We start from the raw sequence: 17,501 nt of genomic DNA on the forward strand, positions 1-17,501 counted from the left end.
CGCTGGGACATGTTTTAACAAAAGCTTAAATGAACTCATAATACTTTTATTCAGAAACTTTGCAGCTGCAGGGACACCAAAAAAAGCAGTTTCTGCAAACGCCTGTATTTCTGTTACTGTTTCCACTTTATTTGTGAAAGGACAGTTTAATGAGTTTCCTTAGGGCAGTTCTGAAAGCCGCCTTTTATGCAGAGATAAAGGCCCAAGATAAATGACGAAACACAACAAACGAATACATCTTAACCAGACAATGGCATACTTTTCTCATGATAGCATTATCAAACATCACACACTTAATCTTCCTGGTTATCTGTGCATGAAGAGTCCGCCTGTATCTTTTACGCTGTAAAAAAAAAGCTTAGGCATGTTTCTACAATGGCCCTTTAGTTTGCTTCTCATCCTTTCATCTGTTGAACATTGTGTGAGCAGAGATATGACATCTGGGAGGATCTAAAAAAAGCAACAGAAGGCTGAAAGTATCCAGGATTTTATGATAAATAGTTCAGATTGTTCAGAACTGTCTGCAATATAGAACCAGTAAAAACACACACAAAAAATGTTTCTTTTCCAACAGAGCATTTTTAGAGCCTCGATTTATTTTGTAGTTTTATTTTACCAGCCTTTTTTAAATACACATTCCAGCCATAATATTATATTTATTTAACTTATTGTTTTGATTGCTAATTGGTTTAACTACTGCTTAACTAAAAAAAAGTTTTTAGGTTGTGTTTTTTTCACATTTGTCGCTAAAAGTAAGAAAGAAACCTGTTTCTTACAAACGTGATTACGCAATTGTCGCGAGATCGACATACCGGAAAAACTACAGAGGAAGGTCACAGAGTAAACATGGCGGTCCATGCTGTGTGGAGGTCTGTTTTGACCTCGTTTTCGGGTTTAAAACTAAGTTCCATTTGCATAAATTCGAGTTTATTACATAAGAGCAATGTACCGATAATATCTACGCTGACTGTTCAGAGCAGAGGAATTCGGCAAGGTGAGTTTTATCTTCAAACGCTACGGTGCAAGCTAATGCCTGTGAAGCTAGCATGCTAAAATGTGTTAGCATCTTTCTTTTTTAATACACAAAAACGGATTTACTGTTCATTTTTTTCAGACGATATGATTAATAGATTCTGATGTTTATAGTGATTGAGTAATTTGCAAAAATAGTTGCTTTTGTTTTGCATCACGGTGCTGAATAAATTAGTTTTTGTAGAAGTTAGCTCATTTTCAAACTTTGTTGCACTGCTTGTTGTGTCAGCTATTTAAAAGAACTAATCTGGTTACTACAACCTTGAAATTTATTTTAAAGTTTACCAAATATGTATTGAAAGTTTTTCTTTTCTTTCTTTTTTTAAAAATAAATATTGATTACATACATTTCCAATTAAATCAGTGTATCTAATCCAAATCTATATTAACATGATAAATAAAAATTGTTATTATTTTAAAAATATAGATGCTGGTCACTTATTGACACGCTCAATGTCTTACTTTTCTGTAGTTTTTGGCAACCAATTTATCAATAAAAATGTATCATTAATAACACAACTATTTCTTGTTTTTAAAACATTTTTATGTTTTCTCTTTTTGAAAACTAATACAGAATAATGGAAAAAGCAAATAGATTTCTGATATCTTCCATTATTGTTTAATCTAATGCAGTATTTATTAAATTCACAGTGGTGGAGACGCAGGAAAACAAAACAACAACTGTAAGTTTAAACTGAATTTAACACACTTGGTTTTATTTATTCTGTGACAGTTTTTTTTTTCTTATGTCATGTTCCTCCTAAACACGTTATTGATATTTATTCTGGTTTATCTTTCTCCTAGATTGAAGGAAAAATTCTAGACATTCCTGCTGGACCACAACCTCCAAACCCCAGCGCCAAGTGTCCCATCTATAGATGGAACCTCCAGAACAAATACGACTACACAGTGCGTGCTACACTGCAGTGTTCAATAGAAATCTTAGCCTTTGTTCTTAGGGGCTAATTTGTTTTATTCTTTTCCACTTTCAGGATGTATTGTTATTAAGTCAGTTTATCAGGTCAGACGGAGGGATGTTGCCGAGGAGAATAACTGGTCTTTGTTTTGAAGAGCATCACAAGATTGCCATCTGTGTGCAGATGGCCCAACGAGCAGGTCAGTGTTTGTATAAGTATTGTTGAGTCTGGCTAAAGAAGAAGTTAATATCATATGAATCATTTAATGCCAAATAGTTTTGGATTTTAAGATTCACCACAATCTCTTAATAATCCTCTTCTGCTGGAATTCTTTGCTTCAACTCATAAGCTGCAATTGATCTTCAAGGACGCATAAGAAAATTTTGGTTGTAGTGTGCTTTCACATGAACCACTTTTATGACAATACATTTCTTTCCATATATATTTTTACATTTAAGATAGGGCTGGGAATTGATTTAAAAAAATGAACTAATTAATCACAAACCTGGAAAAAGTTAATAGAAATATTATTTTTATTTTTTTAGTTACAGTATTTGCTGACCACTTATCTGTGAATTATCACGAAATGAAATCACACACAAAACTGAACATTTAGAACATTTATTTATAATTAAGGCTGTCAATTAAAAAAATAAATCAGATTAATCACACTTTTGAGTTGTGATTAATCACTATATGCTGCTTTTGAACAAAAATAGTCCAGAGGGAAAATTGTTCCTTCATTTTTCTTGTCTGAAATGTTTTGATCTATCAAATTTTAACCCAGAAGTGTAGTTTGTGTGGACAAAACACATCAACAGTAAGATGAGCAGAACTCTTGAGATTTTTTGTCTGCAGTATTACTCCAAGACATACAGCCATAACAAAAATAGCTACAGACCTTTAAAAAAAAAAAAAAGAAGTTGAAGTTAATGCTCTATATTACTGCACAGGCTACTCTAAAACAATGTTTTCTTTATCTGGACAAAAACAAGTGTAGAGAGGTGAATTTTCTCTTTGAACTGATGCTTTATTTAACCTATCGTGACAATCAGCTGCCGGCTTGGGCCTCATTGAGACATTAAAAAAAAGGAAAAAGGTCTCCTAATTTTATTTTATTCCCTTGGGTTAACACGTTACAGTGAGCCTTCAAGCTCAGCCCCAGAGACACAGAAACACAGCGGAAGCGGCTGTCATACAGACGCAGCAACCTGTACCGGGAAACTCTTTTAACTATAATCATATAAACCAGAACATGGAGACATGATTACTGATGTTTTTGAAGAACTCTTCACGATAAATAAACCTTATTTATTTCTAATCATCATCTGCGTTTCCATGCATTCTAAATGAGATATCCACAGACACTGTTATTTATAGCGATCATCCTAAAAACATTAGCTGCTAGCTCCTCCCACATGTGGAGGAACACATTTTTTGACAGGCAACAAGCAGTGAATTCATCGGGCAACGAAAGAGGGGCGGGGCACGCAAGTCAGTGTGAATGCAACTTTATACATCAAACCTGGAGATAAAATAAAACGATTCTCAAGCTCTGTCATTTTCAACCAGACATTTAGTTAACAGGGAGTTCCTGTAATTTCTTTATTGTTTTGTGTCTTGAAACATTGTTTGAAACTGAACAGGTTACATCAAGCTGAAGATTTTCTAAAAAACTTAACATATCTCAGAACCAAGCAGAAGAATGAAAAGATAAAGTAGTTTCACTCACAGAAAAAAAAGACTTCACAGGAGTTACAAAACCTTTTTTTTAGTTTGTTTGTTTCTTTCATGGCTGTCAGAAGAACATCTATGCCTACCTCTGGGTTTGAAAGGCCAACATTAAACTAGCTTGTGATGTTACTTCAAGAAGTTTCGGTCCATATTAGATCTATCTCATTAATAACTGTATGTATTTGTGTTGTAGGTCTTCTTCCTGACCACAAGCCTAAACTTCCTGAAGGTCAGGTACCAAAGAACCCTAGGCCAAAGTTGAACAGGTGACACGTTTATCTATGCCTTTGGTTGTTAAAATGAGTTTTTTTTAACCAAATGTTCTGATGTTCTTGCAGGTACCTGACACGCTGGTCTATTGACTCCGTAAAACCCATCTACAAAGCTGGACTGAAGTGGTGCAAGAGGCGCATGCCTGTGGGTCATCCAGCTCTCAAGAACAATGTCCGCTACAGTCTTAAACCTCTGTTCCTGAAACACTGAGAGCCTGACAGCTGGAGGAGGAAGGAAACTGTCCTGGTGGAACATTCTCTGTAAACTAAAAGCAACTAAACTTAAATAAAATATTTGCTTTTATGAGTGAGAATCGATTTATATGGAAGGAGCTTGAACACTTTTCAGACAAAAACAACTTTGAGGGCTGAAGAAAGGGCGGCTTTCAGGAAGTATAGGATGTCTGCCTCACAGCATGAATGGAAGATCGAGATTTTTCATCCCGAGGCCGATATAGACGTATCCGTGCTGCGGCGTCATCGGCACATGGTAGAATGTCAGACCGAGCCACAGGAGGCTGCGCAGCACGCACACTCTGCTGGCACACTCCAACTGGAGGCTCCATGATCCTAAACACAGAAGACACCATGTCAGTTTTCTCTACCTGAAGCCAAAAGATACACATAAATCATCCCTGTTTAATACTTCTGGGTGTGCGCGTCAATACGAGGGTCGTGAGAATGAAACGACGAAAAGGGCGGTAGGAGAAGGGATGCATGTTACAAAACTGGTCTCAAAATGTGATGCAACCAGAAGCAAAGCAGTTGTTATGCAAGATGCAGCATGCAGCCTGCTGCAGGAGGACAAACAAAGATGGAGATCAGGAGCTGGAAGCTTTTCCAGTCTCACCTGTCGTCTAAACTCTTCTTCAGCACGCAAGAGAACGCCGCGGCGAGAGCAGAGCCGAAGCATCTGTGCGCAGTCTGCTGCAGTGACGACATCCACGCACATATGGATGCTCTCTGAAGACCAGACATCTGCTGCCTGTTTGCTCGTGGGTGCTAAACCTTTTTTTTTTCCCTGCCTTCAAAGTCTACGATGTTTTTGTACCCAGGACCTCATGTTGTGCGTTCCTGCTGAGTAGAGCTTCAACCAGTAACAAATCTCACAGCCTTGTAGACATGACTGTGCATAACTAAACTCAGATGACTGGTTTCAAAGTATTCGTAGCTTAATGTTTGCCTCCTGGGTTTGAGTTTTGTCCAATACACGTAATGCTGGAAGTGTCTGAGCTTGCTACTAGCTCTCCCAACTCTGAAAGACTAGTCGATGCATTGACGGCTGACTAAATATTTGAACTGTTTATGGTGTCAGAACGAACCACATCAAGTCTTTCGGCCACTGCGTTTTTTGTTTTTTTAACTTAGAGTCTAGAAATCATTTATTGAAAGCACATAAAAGCTCGACGAGGTTCATTAGTGGATACCTCCATGACAAAACTTTCACATCTGTTGGGTGGAGTTCCACAAGGCTCAGTTTAGGGGCCCAATTTATTGATATTGTTAGTCGAATTACATAAAAATGGAATTCATCTCTTTTAAGGCAGATAACTTTATATTTTTATGTTTGTTTCTTTTAATATAAGATTAATATTTACGCAAATTAATTTTACCAACTGTCTAGATCAGTGTTGTTTAACCTTTTTTGAGCTAAATTACATCTTTTCTTGATAAAAATCACAAGGCACACTACTAACCAAAAACTAAAAATAAATTTAAAAAATCTGGATTCTGTGTTAACAATATACATTTATTTTGATCAAAAAATGTCTTGAACTAAAATCAAATAAACACAAAAGAAAAGGTATTTTATGATGTTTTATTTTTGTTTGGATGAACTCTGAGCTGACGCCTTTTTTTATGAAAGGTGAAGTCCTGCACTCTAGTTAAAAAATAACCTAGTTAAGACTGTTCTGTGTTTGATCTGGGTTAATTCAAGATTTTTAAAAAAATGTCATCAAAAACGTAAGTAAAAAGTTCTTTGTTTTAGGGAACATTGTCCTAATTTCTGTATTGCAAGAAAAATAATCTAATCAATTTTTTTTAAATAATATAATAATTAATAAAATTATGTATTATTTCTTAAATTCTTAATTCTTTACTTATTTTAAGTCAGATAAAGAAAATAAACCCCAAGGAACATCTCAAAACTAAAGAAAATGCTATCAAGACTCACTTTAGAGATGCAGATTTCTACTTTAATTTCCTCTTTTGTGTGCATTCATTAAGAATTTTCCCTTTTATTTCTTTATTAATTATTTTGAAAGGTTTTACACATTTATCAAAACCAAACGTATTCATCACAATCCCATGTGTCAAAACCAAGGTAATTAAATCCAACCATCCAGATCATTTTATATTATTATTAATGTTAACCGCCTGATGTTATCTTGTATAGCATATATATTTTATGGAGAGCATTGGGATATTTATAAGTTTAATTTTTTTATATAAAATGACATACAAGTAAAGAAATTGAAGTGTGTTTTTTTAACATTTATATTTCAAACTTTTGACGGAATATATTATTATGGAGAGCAAAATATTGAAAGTTATTTAAGGTTTAAGTTGATTTATTCTGGAATAGTAAATCCTGTCTGTTTTTATTCATATATATGTTTTTAAAAAGTTACGTTTTTAAGGTTTTTTTGTGTTTAATTAATGTTTGTCCTGTTCGACCAGCGACTTCCTGTGTGTTTTTGGATTTTAGCCTCCTGTGTGATTGAGTTTGACACCCCGATCTAAGTCACTGATGGTTTAAAAGTTTTATTTTGAAGATTTTAATATCAAAATGCTTCCATTTAGCTTTAGGCAGTTAAATCTCTGCTCTGGCATTCCTTTGAAATCCCACATTTATGGTTTATTAGGAGTTGGAACGCGTTAAATGGGGAGAACCTGATGTTCCACTGTGTGCTGTTTTCCTTCACTCCGTGTTCTCATGGGGACGTCATCCACGTTTTGAAGTTCCACTTGGATCTAACGCAAGAATGGCTAATGGGAGTTCTGTCTTAACCTTTAGGAATGTCTTCGCTCAGGACGTCCAGGAAGTCAATAGCTGGGGTCCACTCCGCTTTTTGCTGCTTCTCTCTTGGAAGATCCTTGGATTCTCTGAAGTGCATGAAATTTTCCAGCCTCTTTGCTTCTGATTCAGAGAGTCCTAAAAAAAATAATCAGACTTAAACAGAGACTTAAAGGCATAGTTTTGTTGTGAACTCCATTAGTCATCATATTTTTTTTTCTTTTGGGGTAAAAGCATGAGTCAGAGACCCTGCACATCTGAGTCATTTACTCACGGAGACGCACACCGAACAGGAAACACAGTAACCTCACCACTGAAGCTGCGGTTTATCTGGACGGGACCGCTTGGACTCCGGATGAAAGCGCCCCGGGGAACCACAGAGGCTTCTTCATCAATTTGGTGCACTGTCACAGCCAGCCTCTTCTCCTCAGTCACTTTAAACTGAATAGAAACATCCTCTTCAACATCTAGATATGTAACTAAGATCATATAGGTGACAGCATTCTCACCACTCTCTCCTCCTGCTTGCTGACTTGGAGCTCATACACAAAGGAAGGGTCTCCTGTGAAGCGGCCCTGTGCAGCTTTGGACACTTCCTCCACCATGGCATCTGTGACAGAAGGGAGCAGGAGCCAGTCCAGGCAGTTCAGGCTGGTGAGGACAGACCACAGATCATGATGAGGACAAACCTCCTGTAGACTCCTCCAGACATGTGTTTACCTGTACAGACTCTTCCTGTCTCTCATTTCATCCTCTCCCCTCCCCTGAGCCACAAAGTAGTCCTGCTGTAGTCCCAGGATTTTACCCCAAAACAAAACTCGCTGGAACTTGTAGTTCTTTTTGAGGATGACCAAAGACGTCTGCAGGGCTGTTCGTTCTTCAAGGTTTAAAACGCTTCCGCTGCTGGCAACGACATCCAAAAAGTGCGGCAGGGAGTTGGAGTCCATTTTTAACGTGTTTTTTAAGTCCTCAAAAAGCTTTATGAGTTTATAAAACATTGAATGTTGTTCTCAATTTCCTGCTGTAGCTAAAAGTTAACCAAATCAAGAGCGCATTGGGTTGCTATTGACAACCAGAAACAAAATAATGAACTCTTAGCAAAAAACTACGGGTTTGAAGGCTCACTAGCGCCTCTACTGGTAAGGATGTAAAACTGCAGTAACAAAACGTTTGACATTAAAATACACTTTTATTTTATTATTATTATTTTACTATAATTATTACAAATTATCTTTTATTTGTACTGTTTTATTATATGTATTTGGCATATTTATATGAAAATGTTCTTAATTTAGTGTGTTAGCAAATATATGAATAAATAAAACTACAAACTAGAAAACTCAAATTTAACACGATGTAAACATTGAGTCAATGTATGTAAAATGATATAATTTGTTTAAAAAATATGAGAAATTAAAATGAGAATGTCCATTTTAATTTAAATTAAGTAAATTACAGTGATGTTAGGCTACTTATCTGATACCAAATATGATCTTTAGTGCCAAACGACAATGAAAAAAAAAGTTTTTGGGACAAGGTAAAATATTAATTCATTCACTAAGTATGACAAAAAAAAATATTATAAAAGATCTCTTATTGCCTAATATAAGTTCAAAGTAAGTTACGTTCTATCAGTTCGTGTAAGAGAAAAAAAATGAAAATAGCAAAAAAGAACAAACAACAAATATATATATATTATATTTTTTAATCATGGTTTGGCCCCAAAAATTATATTTGGTATCAGATAAATATTAGAACTATAATTAAGTTAATTTATTAAAAATGTAAATGGAGATTCTCATTTTTTTCTCATATTTTAGCTGAACCAACGAATGAACAAATTATATCGTTTTACATCATGTTAAATTTAACTTTTATTTATTCATATATTTGCTAACACACTAAAATAAGAACATTTTCATATAAATATGCAAAATAAATACAATGAAACATTAAAAATAAAAGGTAATAAATTAAAATACAATTAAAATGTATTGTTACTGCAGTTTAACATCCTTACCAGTAGAGGCGCTAGTGAGCGTTCAAACCTGTAGTTTTTTGCTAAGAGTTCATTATTTTGTTTCTGGTTGTCAATAGCAACGAGAGACCAATAAATATAATAAAACAGTAAAAAATAAAAGATATAATGAAACAAAGAAGTATTGGAATTCTTCCAAAGTCCTCTATAAAGAGTTCAATGTGTGTTTGTGTCTTTCTTAAACAGTTTCTTATTCAGCCCAAGTGTTCTGCTGGCTGACTCAAACACATTGTATTTTCAAAGGAAAAAACTTGATTTGAAAGTGTTTTGCCTTGAGAACATGTTGGTTGTTTATCTGTGTGGAAGATTTTTTTCTTTGTAAAAAACAAACATACTTTTACTGTTTGTAAAGATGCCACTGCACCTCAAACTATGATTCACCATCCCTGTCAAACTCATTGTGGTCTATTATGCATTTGTTTTTTTCCCTTTAGTGTTGCGTGTTACTCACAGTCAGGTCTCCCGTCTGCCTTTTTTTTTTTTGTACACGTAAAAATACTTTCCCTAACCAAAACAGAGAGGACCACGTCATTCCCCACCGGCTCCCGTCTGAGTCTTCCTGCTGCAGTCTGGAGGAGATCAGACAGTGAGAGTGAAGCTCAAGCATGACTCCATGCTTTCACCTCCGTCCAGAAGAGGAAATCCGATGATTGTGTTGACGTCATGAGGGTGACTAAACTTCAAGCTTTGAAGTGGAGTAAACACAGCAGGATGTGAGTGAAGAGCAGACAACCTGAGAGGTTCATCATCTGATCTTCAGGTCAGGATGAGCATAGACACAAGTGGTTGCACACATTTCTTGGCCTCCTTTTAGCCACAGATAAAAGTTATTTTATTGATTTTTCTAATATATTTTTTTGGAGAATTTCCAGTCACTTTTTCAATAACTTGCGGTTTTATAATCATTAATTCGGGACAGGTTCTGTGTGGGCTCGTGACACTCCCTCAAATTGAGAGCAGCTTTGCATCTGACAGCTTCCACCGAGTTTTGGGAACATAAAATCGGGTAAGCCTGAGCAACATCTGGCAGGATACATGAGTAGATCCCTCTGACATGAATGCAGGCTCGTGGGAATATGAATGAACCTTGCCAGGAAATCAACTTACGGTGCATTTCCTGCTCACAATCACTGTCAGTGCAATAAAGTGTTTTCAACCTTTCATTTGAGAATAAAACGTTTTACTGTATGTGTTCAGTGTGGAGATTATCCTGATAGTTTCCCATATGTGGTATATTATTCTCATTTTATCTGATATATTTTTATCTTTTGTGGTTTTTCAGATAGGTTTGGAATTTTTGGGAATGGTGACACACCTTTGGAAATTTCCAGTGGTCAGTTGGTCACAGTGAAATTGTACTTTCTAAAAAAGTATATGTTTTTATTCCATTATTCCTTCAAAGTTCTTTCAAGAATCTTCAGAGTATTTTTTTTTTCTTTTTTTCACATTTAGTCATTGAATTACCTCCAAATTCCAATGGAACAGTGAAGAAATTGAGGAAATTTTGACCATTTAAAACATTTTCAATGGTCAGTGTTATGAAAATATTAAATATTTTTAATTTAAGTAAAAATAGGATACATTTAAAGTTCTTTAAGTTGGCTAAAATAACACAAAATAGAAAAATAGGCAGCATAAATCAACTCTGCTTGGAAGTTTTTGTCATTTTTACATTTAGCAGTTGTTACTTAGCAAATATTTAACTCTACAAGCTCTGGAGGAACATAATTTTTGAAATAAACCAAAGTTTTTGATAAAAAAACAGATTTGCTTTGGATGTATTTCATATATATTATTCTCAAATATTCCAGAGAGATAAAATTGGCGTTCAAACCCTTTTTTAATTAAAAAAAATGAATGTTTTTGCTCAAACTCAGCATGTAAAATCTATTTCATTTCTCAAAAACCTCACAGGCCACATCAAGAGTGAGGCTAAGATGAAGGCTGTCTGTGTTTGTCAGCTGTTGTCTTCTTTTGTTTAGATGTTTACCCAGAAAGCCTCACATAACTTGGATTTCAGAGGCGCGGAAGTCATATGGCACAAATTAAAGTAATGGAAAGATTCTCCGTCGGGCAAGGTATAATAGGATTGTCATGCAAAACATTAACTCCATACAAGGAGATTCTCCAAAATGGGTTGTTGGACGGAGGCCAGGTGTGGTTTTCAGAGAGCAACCTAAGCCAGCTTCACACTGCTTCTTCTGCCTGAGGCGATGGATCCGAGCCAGACAAACCCAACAACCGATGTTCAGAGAGTGTCTCTGAAATAGGATTTGTTTCAGACACTGCAAAGAGGAAAAAAATAATGTCAATGTTGCTCAGATCTTTATATATAGATTCAGGTTCTTTATCCATTCAGTCTGCAGCAGCCAGAAACTGGACATTTTTATGTCAGAGACAGTTTTCAAAAGGAATCTTAATGACAATTTTTAATATTCTAATTATTTTAAAGTTTGTGTTCTTGCTGTTTTATCCTGATTGTTTCTGTGTCTTTTTTAACCCCTTTATTTCTCACTTTTTTATTTATTTATTGTATTTTTCATTTAATTTTATTTTGTTTTGTATTTTTTATTTTATTTTTAAATGTAATTTTTATTTTATTTATTTATTTATTTTGTATTATTATTTTAGATTTATTCATTTTTTTGTGGCTTTCCTTTTGCAGGCCATAGTTGAAAAGAACAATTAATCTGTCTTGCCTGAATAAATAAAGGTTAAATATATATATAAAAAATCTAAATAATGTTGCTCAGTTTGCCTTAAAAACAGCTATATCTCATTGATATCTAAATTTAACTCTAGATGTGAGATAAAATATATATTTTTTGCTCATAAATAAATAGAAGTCAATTTAAAGCCAAAGTGATGCATATTTGCATCTATGGGCATCAAAGGGTTAATGACATATTCTAATTTAGATAGGAGATGCATTACTTTATTATTATTATTATTTTTTTAAGTGAAATTCCCTTTATTTTGACACCAATCTTATTAAAAATGTAAAAATAAAAATGCCAAATATATTTTTCCCTTTCCTATGTTTCCATTTAAGAGGAAAATACATATTTTTTAATGAAGCATATCCACGTTTTCTTTCTCAAATGTAGATCTATTTGAAAAGAAGAAGAAGCAGAAATTAAGAATTAAACATTTTCTTCACTAACTTAAAAAACATTAGAATTCTGTTCTATTATAGTTTAAGCAAAACTCTTCATAAAAATGAACAAAAATCTACACTTTATGACCAAGATATTCCAAATTCTTGGTGTTTGAAAATGATCAGCAGTCTGACGCCACCCCGAGGTTTTCATCATTCCTGATGCCCATTCATTCCCTCTTTTTTCCGCCCGTGTCACATGACATTTCCAGGCCTCTGAGTGTTGGTTGTAATTGTCCAAACAAAGGGGCCTGGGTCTGGAGTCACATGCTTCATCATCGCGGTGATTTCAGCCGCCTGGCCCTCTGCCGTCCTGGCTAATATAGTCTGCTAAAAAGAAAAGGGAGAGGGAGTGGGGTGACTTTTCCACAGGGCCCCCCCCCCACACACAGAAGTGGGCACACAAGGACAGCCCACCTACTCACCCACACAGACAAACACACTTCTGAGCTTGTGGCTCAGGATGGCATCAGCGTTGGCAAACTGGATGGAAGTTTTGGTCTTCCAGACAAGCACACAAACACACAATTCCTGCCCTTGCTACCCCCCCCCTCCGCTTTGGCCTGGAAAGGAAGTAAGACTTGGACTGAGACGTTCTTTTTCTGTCCCCTATGCTGCTGCTCTGGGAAATTCACCTCCCATGTGGCCAGCGTTGCCATGGCACTAATCCTGACGGACAAAAGATGGGAGTGCCACGGAGCATGATACTGCCAGAAGCCAGCTCATTGGCTGGCATAATCCCACGCGATGCAGGGATTGGTCAGGCCAATGTTTATATACAAATTGGAGCAGATTGGTCAGAGGTCACATCCATCGATCTTAGCAGTGACAAGGAGGAAATCTGACCCCAAAACTTCAGAATCCTAAATGGGTTTAATCCTTATTTGATACACAAATGCACACAAACAGAGATTTTTTTGGAGTTCACTGACCTGGGAAGGCAGAATGAAGAGAATACTGAGAGAGGGAGTGAGGTGACTAAATAAAAGCATTTGTGGTACACAAAAGAACAGATGACAAAAATGCCAGGAATGCATACAGGGCAGAGGGTTCAGCTGTTGTCACACCTATGGAAACTTTTAAAATCAACACCAACCAGGAAAACAAGCTATTCAAAATGATCACTATTAATACATTTCAACATTTGAACTTAAAAAAAAAACAGAATGAAGTCTTAGAAATATCTAACAATTACAGTGATATGTAAAAAATGATTTCTGATCCTCTGTATCCTGTGCAAGGGCCAGTCGCAGATAAGGGGTGACGGTACCTTGAACAGGTTGCCAGTTTAATTGCAAACCACACGCAGACCTCATCATTCAAATTAGACCTCGGAGACGCTTTTGGATGATTTTGGAGAAATCAATCAACCTATGAAGCAGTTTTTTGGACTGCAGGAGGAAGTCGGAGTGTCTGGAGAAAACACATGCAAGCACAGGGAAATCATACATGAGAAATGACCCAGCTGGGATTCTAGGAAGGGCCTTCTAGCTGAGAGGTGAGTGTTAACCAACGAACCCCCATGCAGCCTCCATTGGATCATAATAAACACATAAATTTGAAGTGTTTGAGTCTCGTTTGTGTTTTTCCCTCCTAAATGTGTCCAACTGTTTTTTTAACCATTTGTGCGCAACCTAATTTTTATGAAATAATAATCTTGAAATTATTTTAAATGATTACATTTTAAATCTTTTTTAAGTGAAAATGTTAACAGTGTTGGAAATATTATGAGGTTGTAAAACAAATTTAAAAGAAAGAATTTGAACATTTAACAGCCAAATTAAATTCACTTTAAATATGACCAAACTAGTAATCTGTACAAGTTTTGTAAAAAATGTTGGGTTTTTTTCCCCTTTTTACTTGAATAAGAAAACCGTAAATACCTAATTTATCATTTACTGCAGGAGTTAGGATAAATTAAAAACAGAGACGTGAAGTAAAACAGTGGGTTTTGGCTTGTCAGTGGCATTTGGGAGATCCTCAGTGTTCCGTCCGCCTATTGACATCTACTGAGGTCACTACCTCCACTGTTGACACTATTGCTGGAGAACTGCTTCACCCTTCAGAGACACTGAGTAGTTTGCCGGAATTGTATTTAAGGCCAACCCACTGTTCTTCTCCATGGCCTCCAAACTCCTCACAGACTCAAGTTTTTGTCTCTGTCATTGTCCTGCATGACGCTTTGACAGCTGATGCCTGTCAAGTAAGTGGGACTTGATAGGACTCCGTCTTCAACCTAATGCCATCCCTTAATTTGGGCAACCACCACCGTGTTTCTGGATTGTCCCCTTGGTCCCTGGTTTAAAGTTGGAGACTCCTCTGACTGTGGAGTCAGCCAGATGTTTCCAACTCTCACAGTACGTTTGAACCAGTCCAAGAAAAGGACCAGTTAATGCCAGTTAAGATCAGATGACACATCTATAAAGTCAATCATTGACCTTCTGCCTACGGTGTCCTGGTGTAGTGTGGACTAATGCTTGGACTTGGTGTTCATACTGGTCAGTTTGTGACTGGCACTGAAGTCGAACAGAACACCTCTTGGGTTCAGATCAAGGAGGGCGTTTATCTCCAGTTATCAGTGTCATTGCCCACGTGGGTGTTGAAGTATTCCGTTAGAGCAGTGTGGTTCCTTGTTGGAATACTTTCTTGTGCCTATCCTAAGACTCTAAGAAGACTCTGCACTGCCAAACTCTTAGTGGAAGAAAGTCCAACAATTACAAGCTGGTAATTCCATCTCCTGTATTGACAGTTAAGGCACTGGCCTTTTGGTGTCCTTCCTGCGAGTCAGCTGCTTACAAGAAGGGAGTCTCTTTAGGTTGAGCATGGCAGAGTCCAATGGGAAAAGGCCCGGCCACCGGGTTCTTGCCTGCAAGCCCCAAATTTGTTCCTGGCTTTAGAGTGGGTTTGAATCTCCGTGGTGATGGCAGTCTGGGCAACACAGCAGACCTTTGTTTGAATTAGCAAATTAACAAAACAAGTAAGAACACAGTGGAGCTGCAAATACAATCTGAGACCGTGTCACATAGAATCATTCCAGAGTTTGGGAGCACAGAAGGTGAAGGCTTTGGTTCTTGCAATGCTGAGGTGGGCAGAGAGAAGAGCAAGGTTAAGGGAAATAAGACCATAAGGGGGTAGAAACTCCTATAAATGGAGGAGATTCAACAGGTATGAAGGGGCAAGATCATGAATGGTCTCGAAGGTGAGAAACTGTATTTTAGTTGGATATTAGGAGATATGAGGGATGTGAATAAACTAGTACTTGTGATACAAAAAAAAACCGCACGTGAAATAAGTCCATAGTCTTTGGGGCTCTGGGCCGATGACGTCTTGAGTGGTTGGGATTATCTCGGACTATAGCAAGGGTGTCCAAAGTCCGTCCTCGAGGTACCGGCGTCCTACATGTTTTCCAACCAACTTGCCATTGAAGCTTCTTATTGGCCAAACACACCTGATCCACGTAATCAGCAGCAGATAAGGCAGAGTTTCTGAAAAATCAGCAGGAGCCCAGCCCTTGAGGACTGACTTTGGGCACTCCTGCTATAGATGAATAAACCTTAGAGCAGGGGAGTCAGACTCCAGGCCTTGAGGGCCGACGTCCTGCTGGTTTATCAGAAATCCTGCCTTACCTGCTGATTACCTGGATCAGCTGTGTTTAGCCAATACGGAGCTTCAATGGCAGATTGGTTAGAAAACATGTAGGACACTGGCCCTCAAGGCCTGGTGTTTGCCACCTGTGCCCTAGAGCCAAGACGCTGATGCTGGTTGGAGGTTAGACCATGTCGAAGCATTGCTCCTGGTGGAGGAGGGCCAACAAAGCTATCTAGATTGCAGAGAAAATCATTCATAAAATAAAAGTAAAAAAAAAAACATGATTGTGATTGGCTGAGAAGAAAATTTGTTTTTTAAACTATTGGTGTAAAGTGAAGGCCTAATAATTTAATGGTGTGTAGAGTGATACATGGAAGCTTTTGAAATTGTGCCAGGGCTTCACTTGTGTCCAATTACTTGTATTACTGGAAGTGGGTGGAACTGATAATAAAAAGGGTTGACATACATGATGAAAAGAAGAAACTTTAGTTCTGATGTGTGTTGCTGAAATGTTGCCCAGCTGGAATTTATGAATAGATTTTTGGGAAGACCAATGAAGTGGGAGTAACAGTACCAGTGATAAAGAAGGGATGTGAACAAGGCAGTTCATATTTTAAAAGTGGAATTAAGACAGCCTGATGTTGTCGATGAATGAATGGAAATACAAGGGGATGTTGGGAATGAGACTCAGACTTGTTACCTAAGGGAAGAGAGAAAACTGGAGAGCTCTTAATATTTAGGAAAAACACAGTCTGTTTTGGGAAGAGTTTTGGTGCCAGTAAGCAGGATCTCAATTTTGTTACCATTTCCTTTTGAGAAGTTTGAAGTGAAACAGAAAATATGAATGGTGGAACTAGGGTTTCCATACAGAAAAATCTGGAGATCATCAGCAAAATATTTAAACTAAAAGTTGGTGAAAAGAAAGAGGCCCCAGGTAAGAGCCCTGTGGCACCTCAGAAAGGGGATACAAGTTTAAGGTGTGGAGATTGATGGAATTTAAACCTTAGTTAATTATACAACTGTAGAAACAAGTCAAATTGTTTACAACGGACCAGTCAAGTCACAGAACCATCTGGGTCAAAGCAGAACCTGTGAGTCAGAATCTGATCATTTCGGAGATCCAGTTGCTGGACACAGCTGCTTCCCAGGCTCCCGCAGCCCTCACATCTCTGTTACTCAAGCTCCACAGAGGAAGTTTTTCCAGCAGAGAGCTTGGACTAAATCCACACAGCAGAGACAGTATATCAGGTGTCTTTGACACCAAACTCTCATCCTTGGAGCCTCAAGAGAATATCTGCAAGTTATTAGTGACCCTGCACAGCTCCCTCCTGTGAAGGTTCACCTGCTCAGATCCATTTCCAGATCCTTCCACATGAGGGTTATGCTCTGTTTGTCTATTATTAGATTTTCTCTAAAAACAGGCCACATTATTAGATTTACTTGATCACGTAGCACCAAACACTTTTTTTGCTTTATCAAAAAAAAAAGCAGTTTCAGTCAGTGGTTGTGCAACCGCTTTCCTGCAGGTAGTTAGTATGAAAGACACATTACTATGTGCGTCAGGTTCTTGAGCTAGATGTTCTAAAGTAATTACTAACTCCATTCAGCAGTTATTGTCCCTCAACTGGCTTTTGTTGTGCAAGCGCAACCGCGAGGCTCCAATAGAAATCCCCTGAGCCTCATTCAAACTTCTCCTTTCACCAGAGCCACTAACCCACCACTTCATTACACATTTTTAACTACT

General features: G+C 37.2%; 2 protein-coding genes across 2 annotated transcripts; one reads left to right on the forward strand and one right to left on the reverse strand.

Moving 5' to 3' along the window:
- Nucleotides 1-779: 779 nt before the first annotated feature.
- Nucleotides 780-4,273, forward strand: mrps18a (mitochondrial ribosomal protein S18A). The gene is made up of 6 exons (XM_024291618.2): nt 780-994; nt 1,684-1,715; nt 1,837-1,941; nt 2,025-2,148; nt 3,877-3,949; nt 4,022-4,273. Exons 1-6 carry the CDS (start codon nt 847-849, stop codon nt 4,164-4,166), a joined length of 627 nt encoding a protein of 208 aa, XP_024147386.1. The 5' UTR covers nt 780-846; the 3' UTR covers nt 4,167-4,273.
- Nucleotides 3,530-8,084, reverse strand: rsph9 (radial spoke head component 9). The gene is made up of 5 exons (XM_024291617.2): nt 7,695-8,084; nt 7,484-7,625; nt 7,286-7,415; nt 6,969-7,112; nt 3,530-4,525 (listed from the first exon to the last, which is right to left on the reverse strand). Exons 1-5 carry the CDS (start codon nt 7,970-7,972, stop codon nt 4,365-4,367), a joined length of 855 nt encoding a protein of 284 aa, XP_024147385.1. The 5' UTR covers nt 7,973-8,084; the 3' UTR covers nt 3,530-4,364.
- Between the last annotated feature and the right edge of the window lie 9,417 nt (nt 8,085-17,501).

Source organism: Oryzias melastigma, linkage group LG24 (genome assembly GCF_002922805.2).
Source record: "Oryzias melastigma strain HK-1 linkage group LG24, ASM292280v2, whole genome shotgun sequence".
NCBI classification, from domain to species: Eukaryota; Metazoa; Chordata; class Actinopteri; order Beloniformes; family Adrianichthyidae; genus Oryzias; species Oryzias melastigma.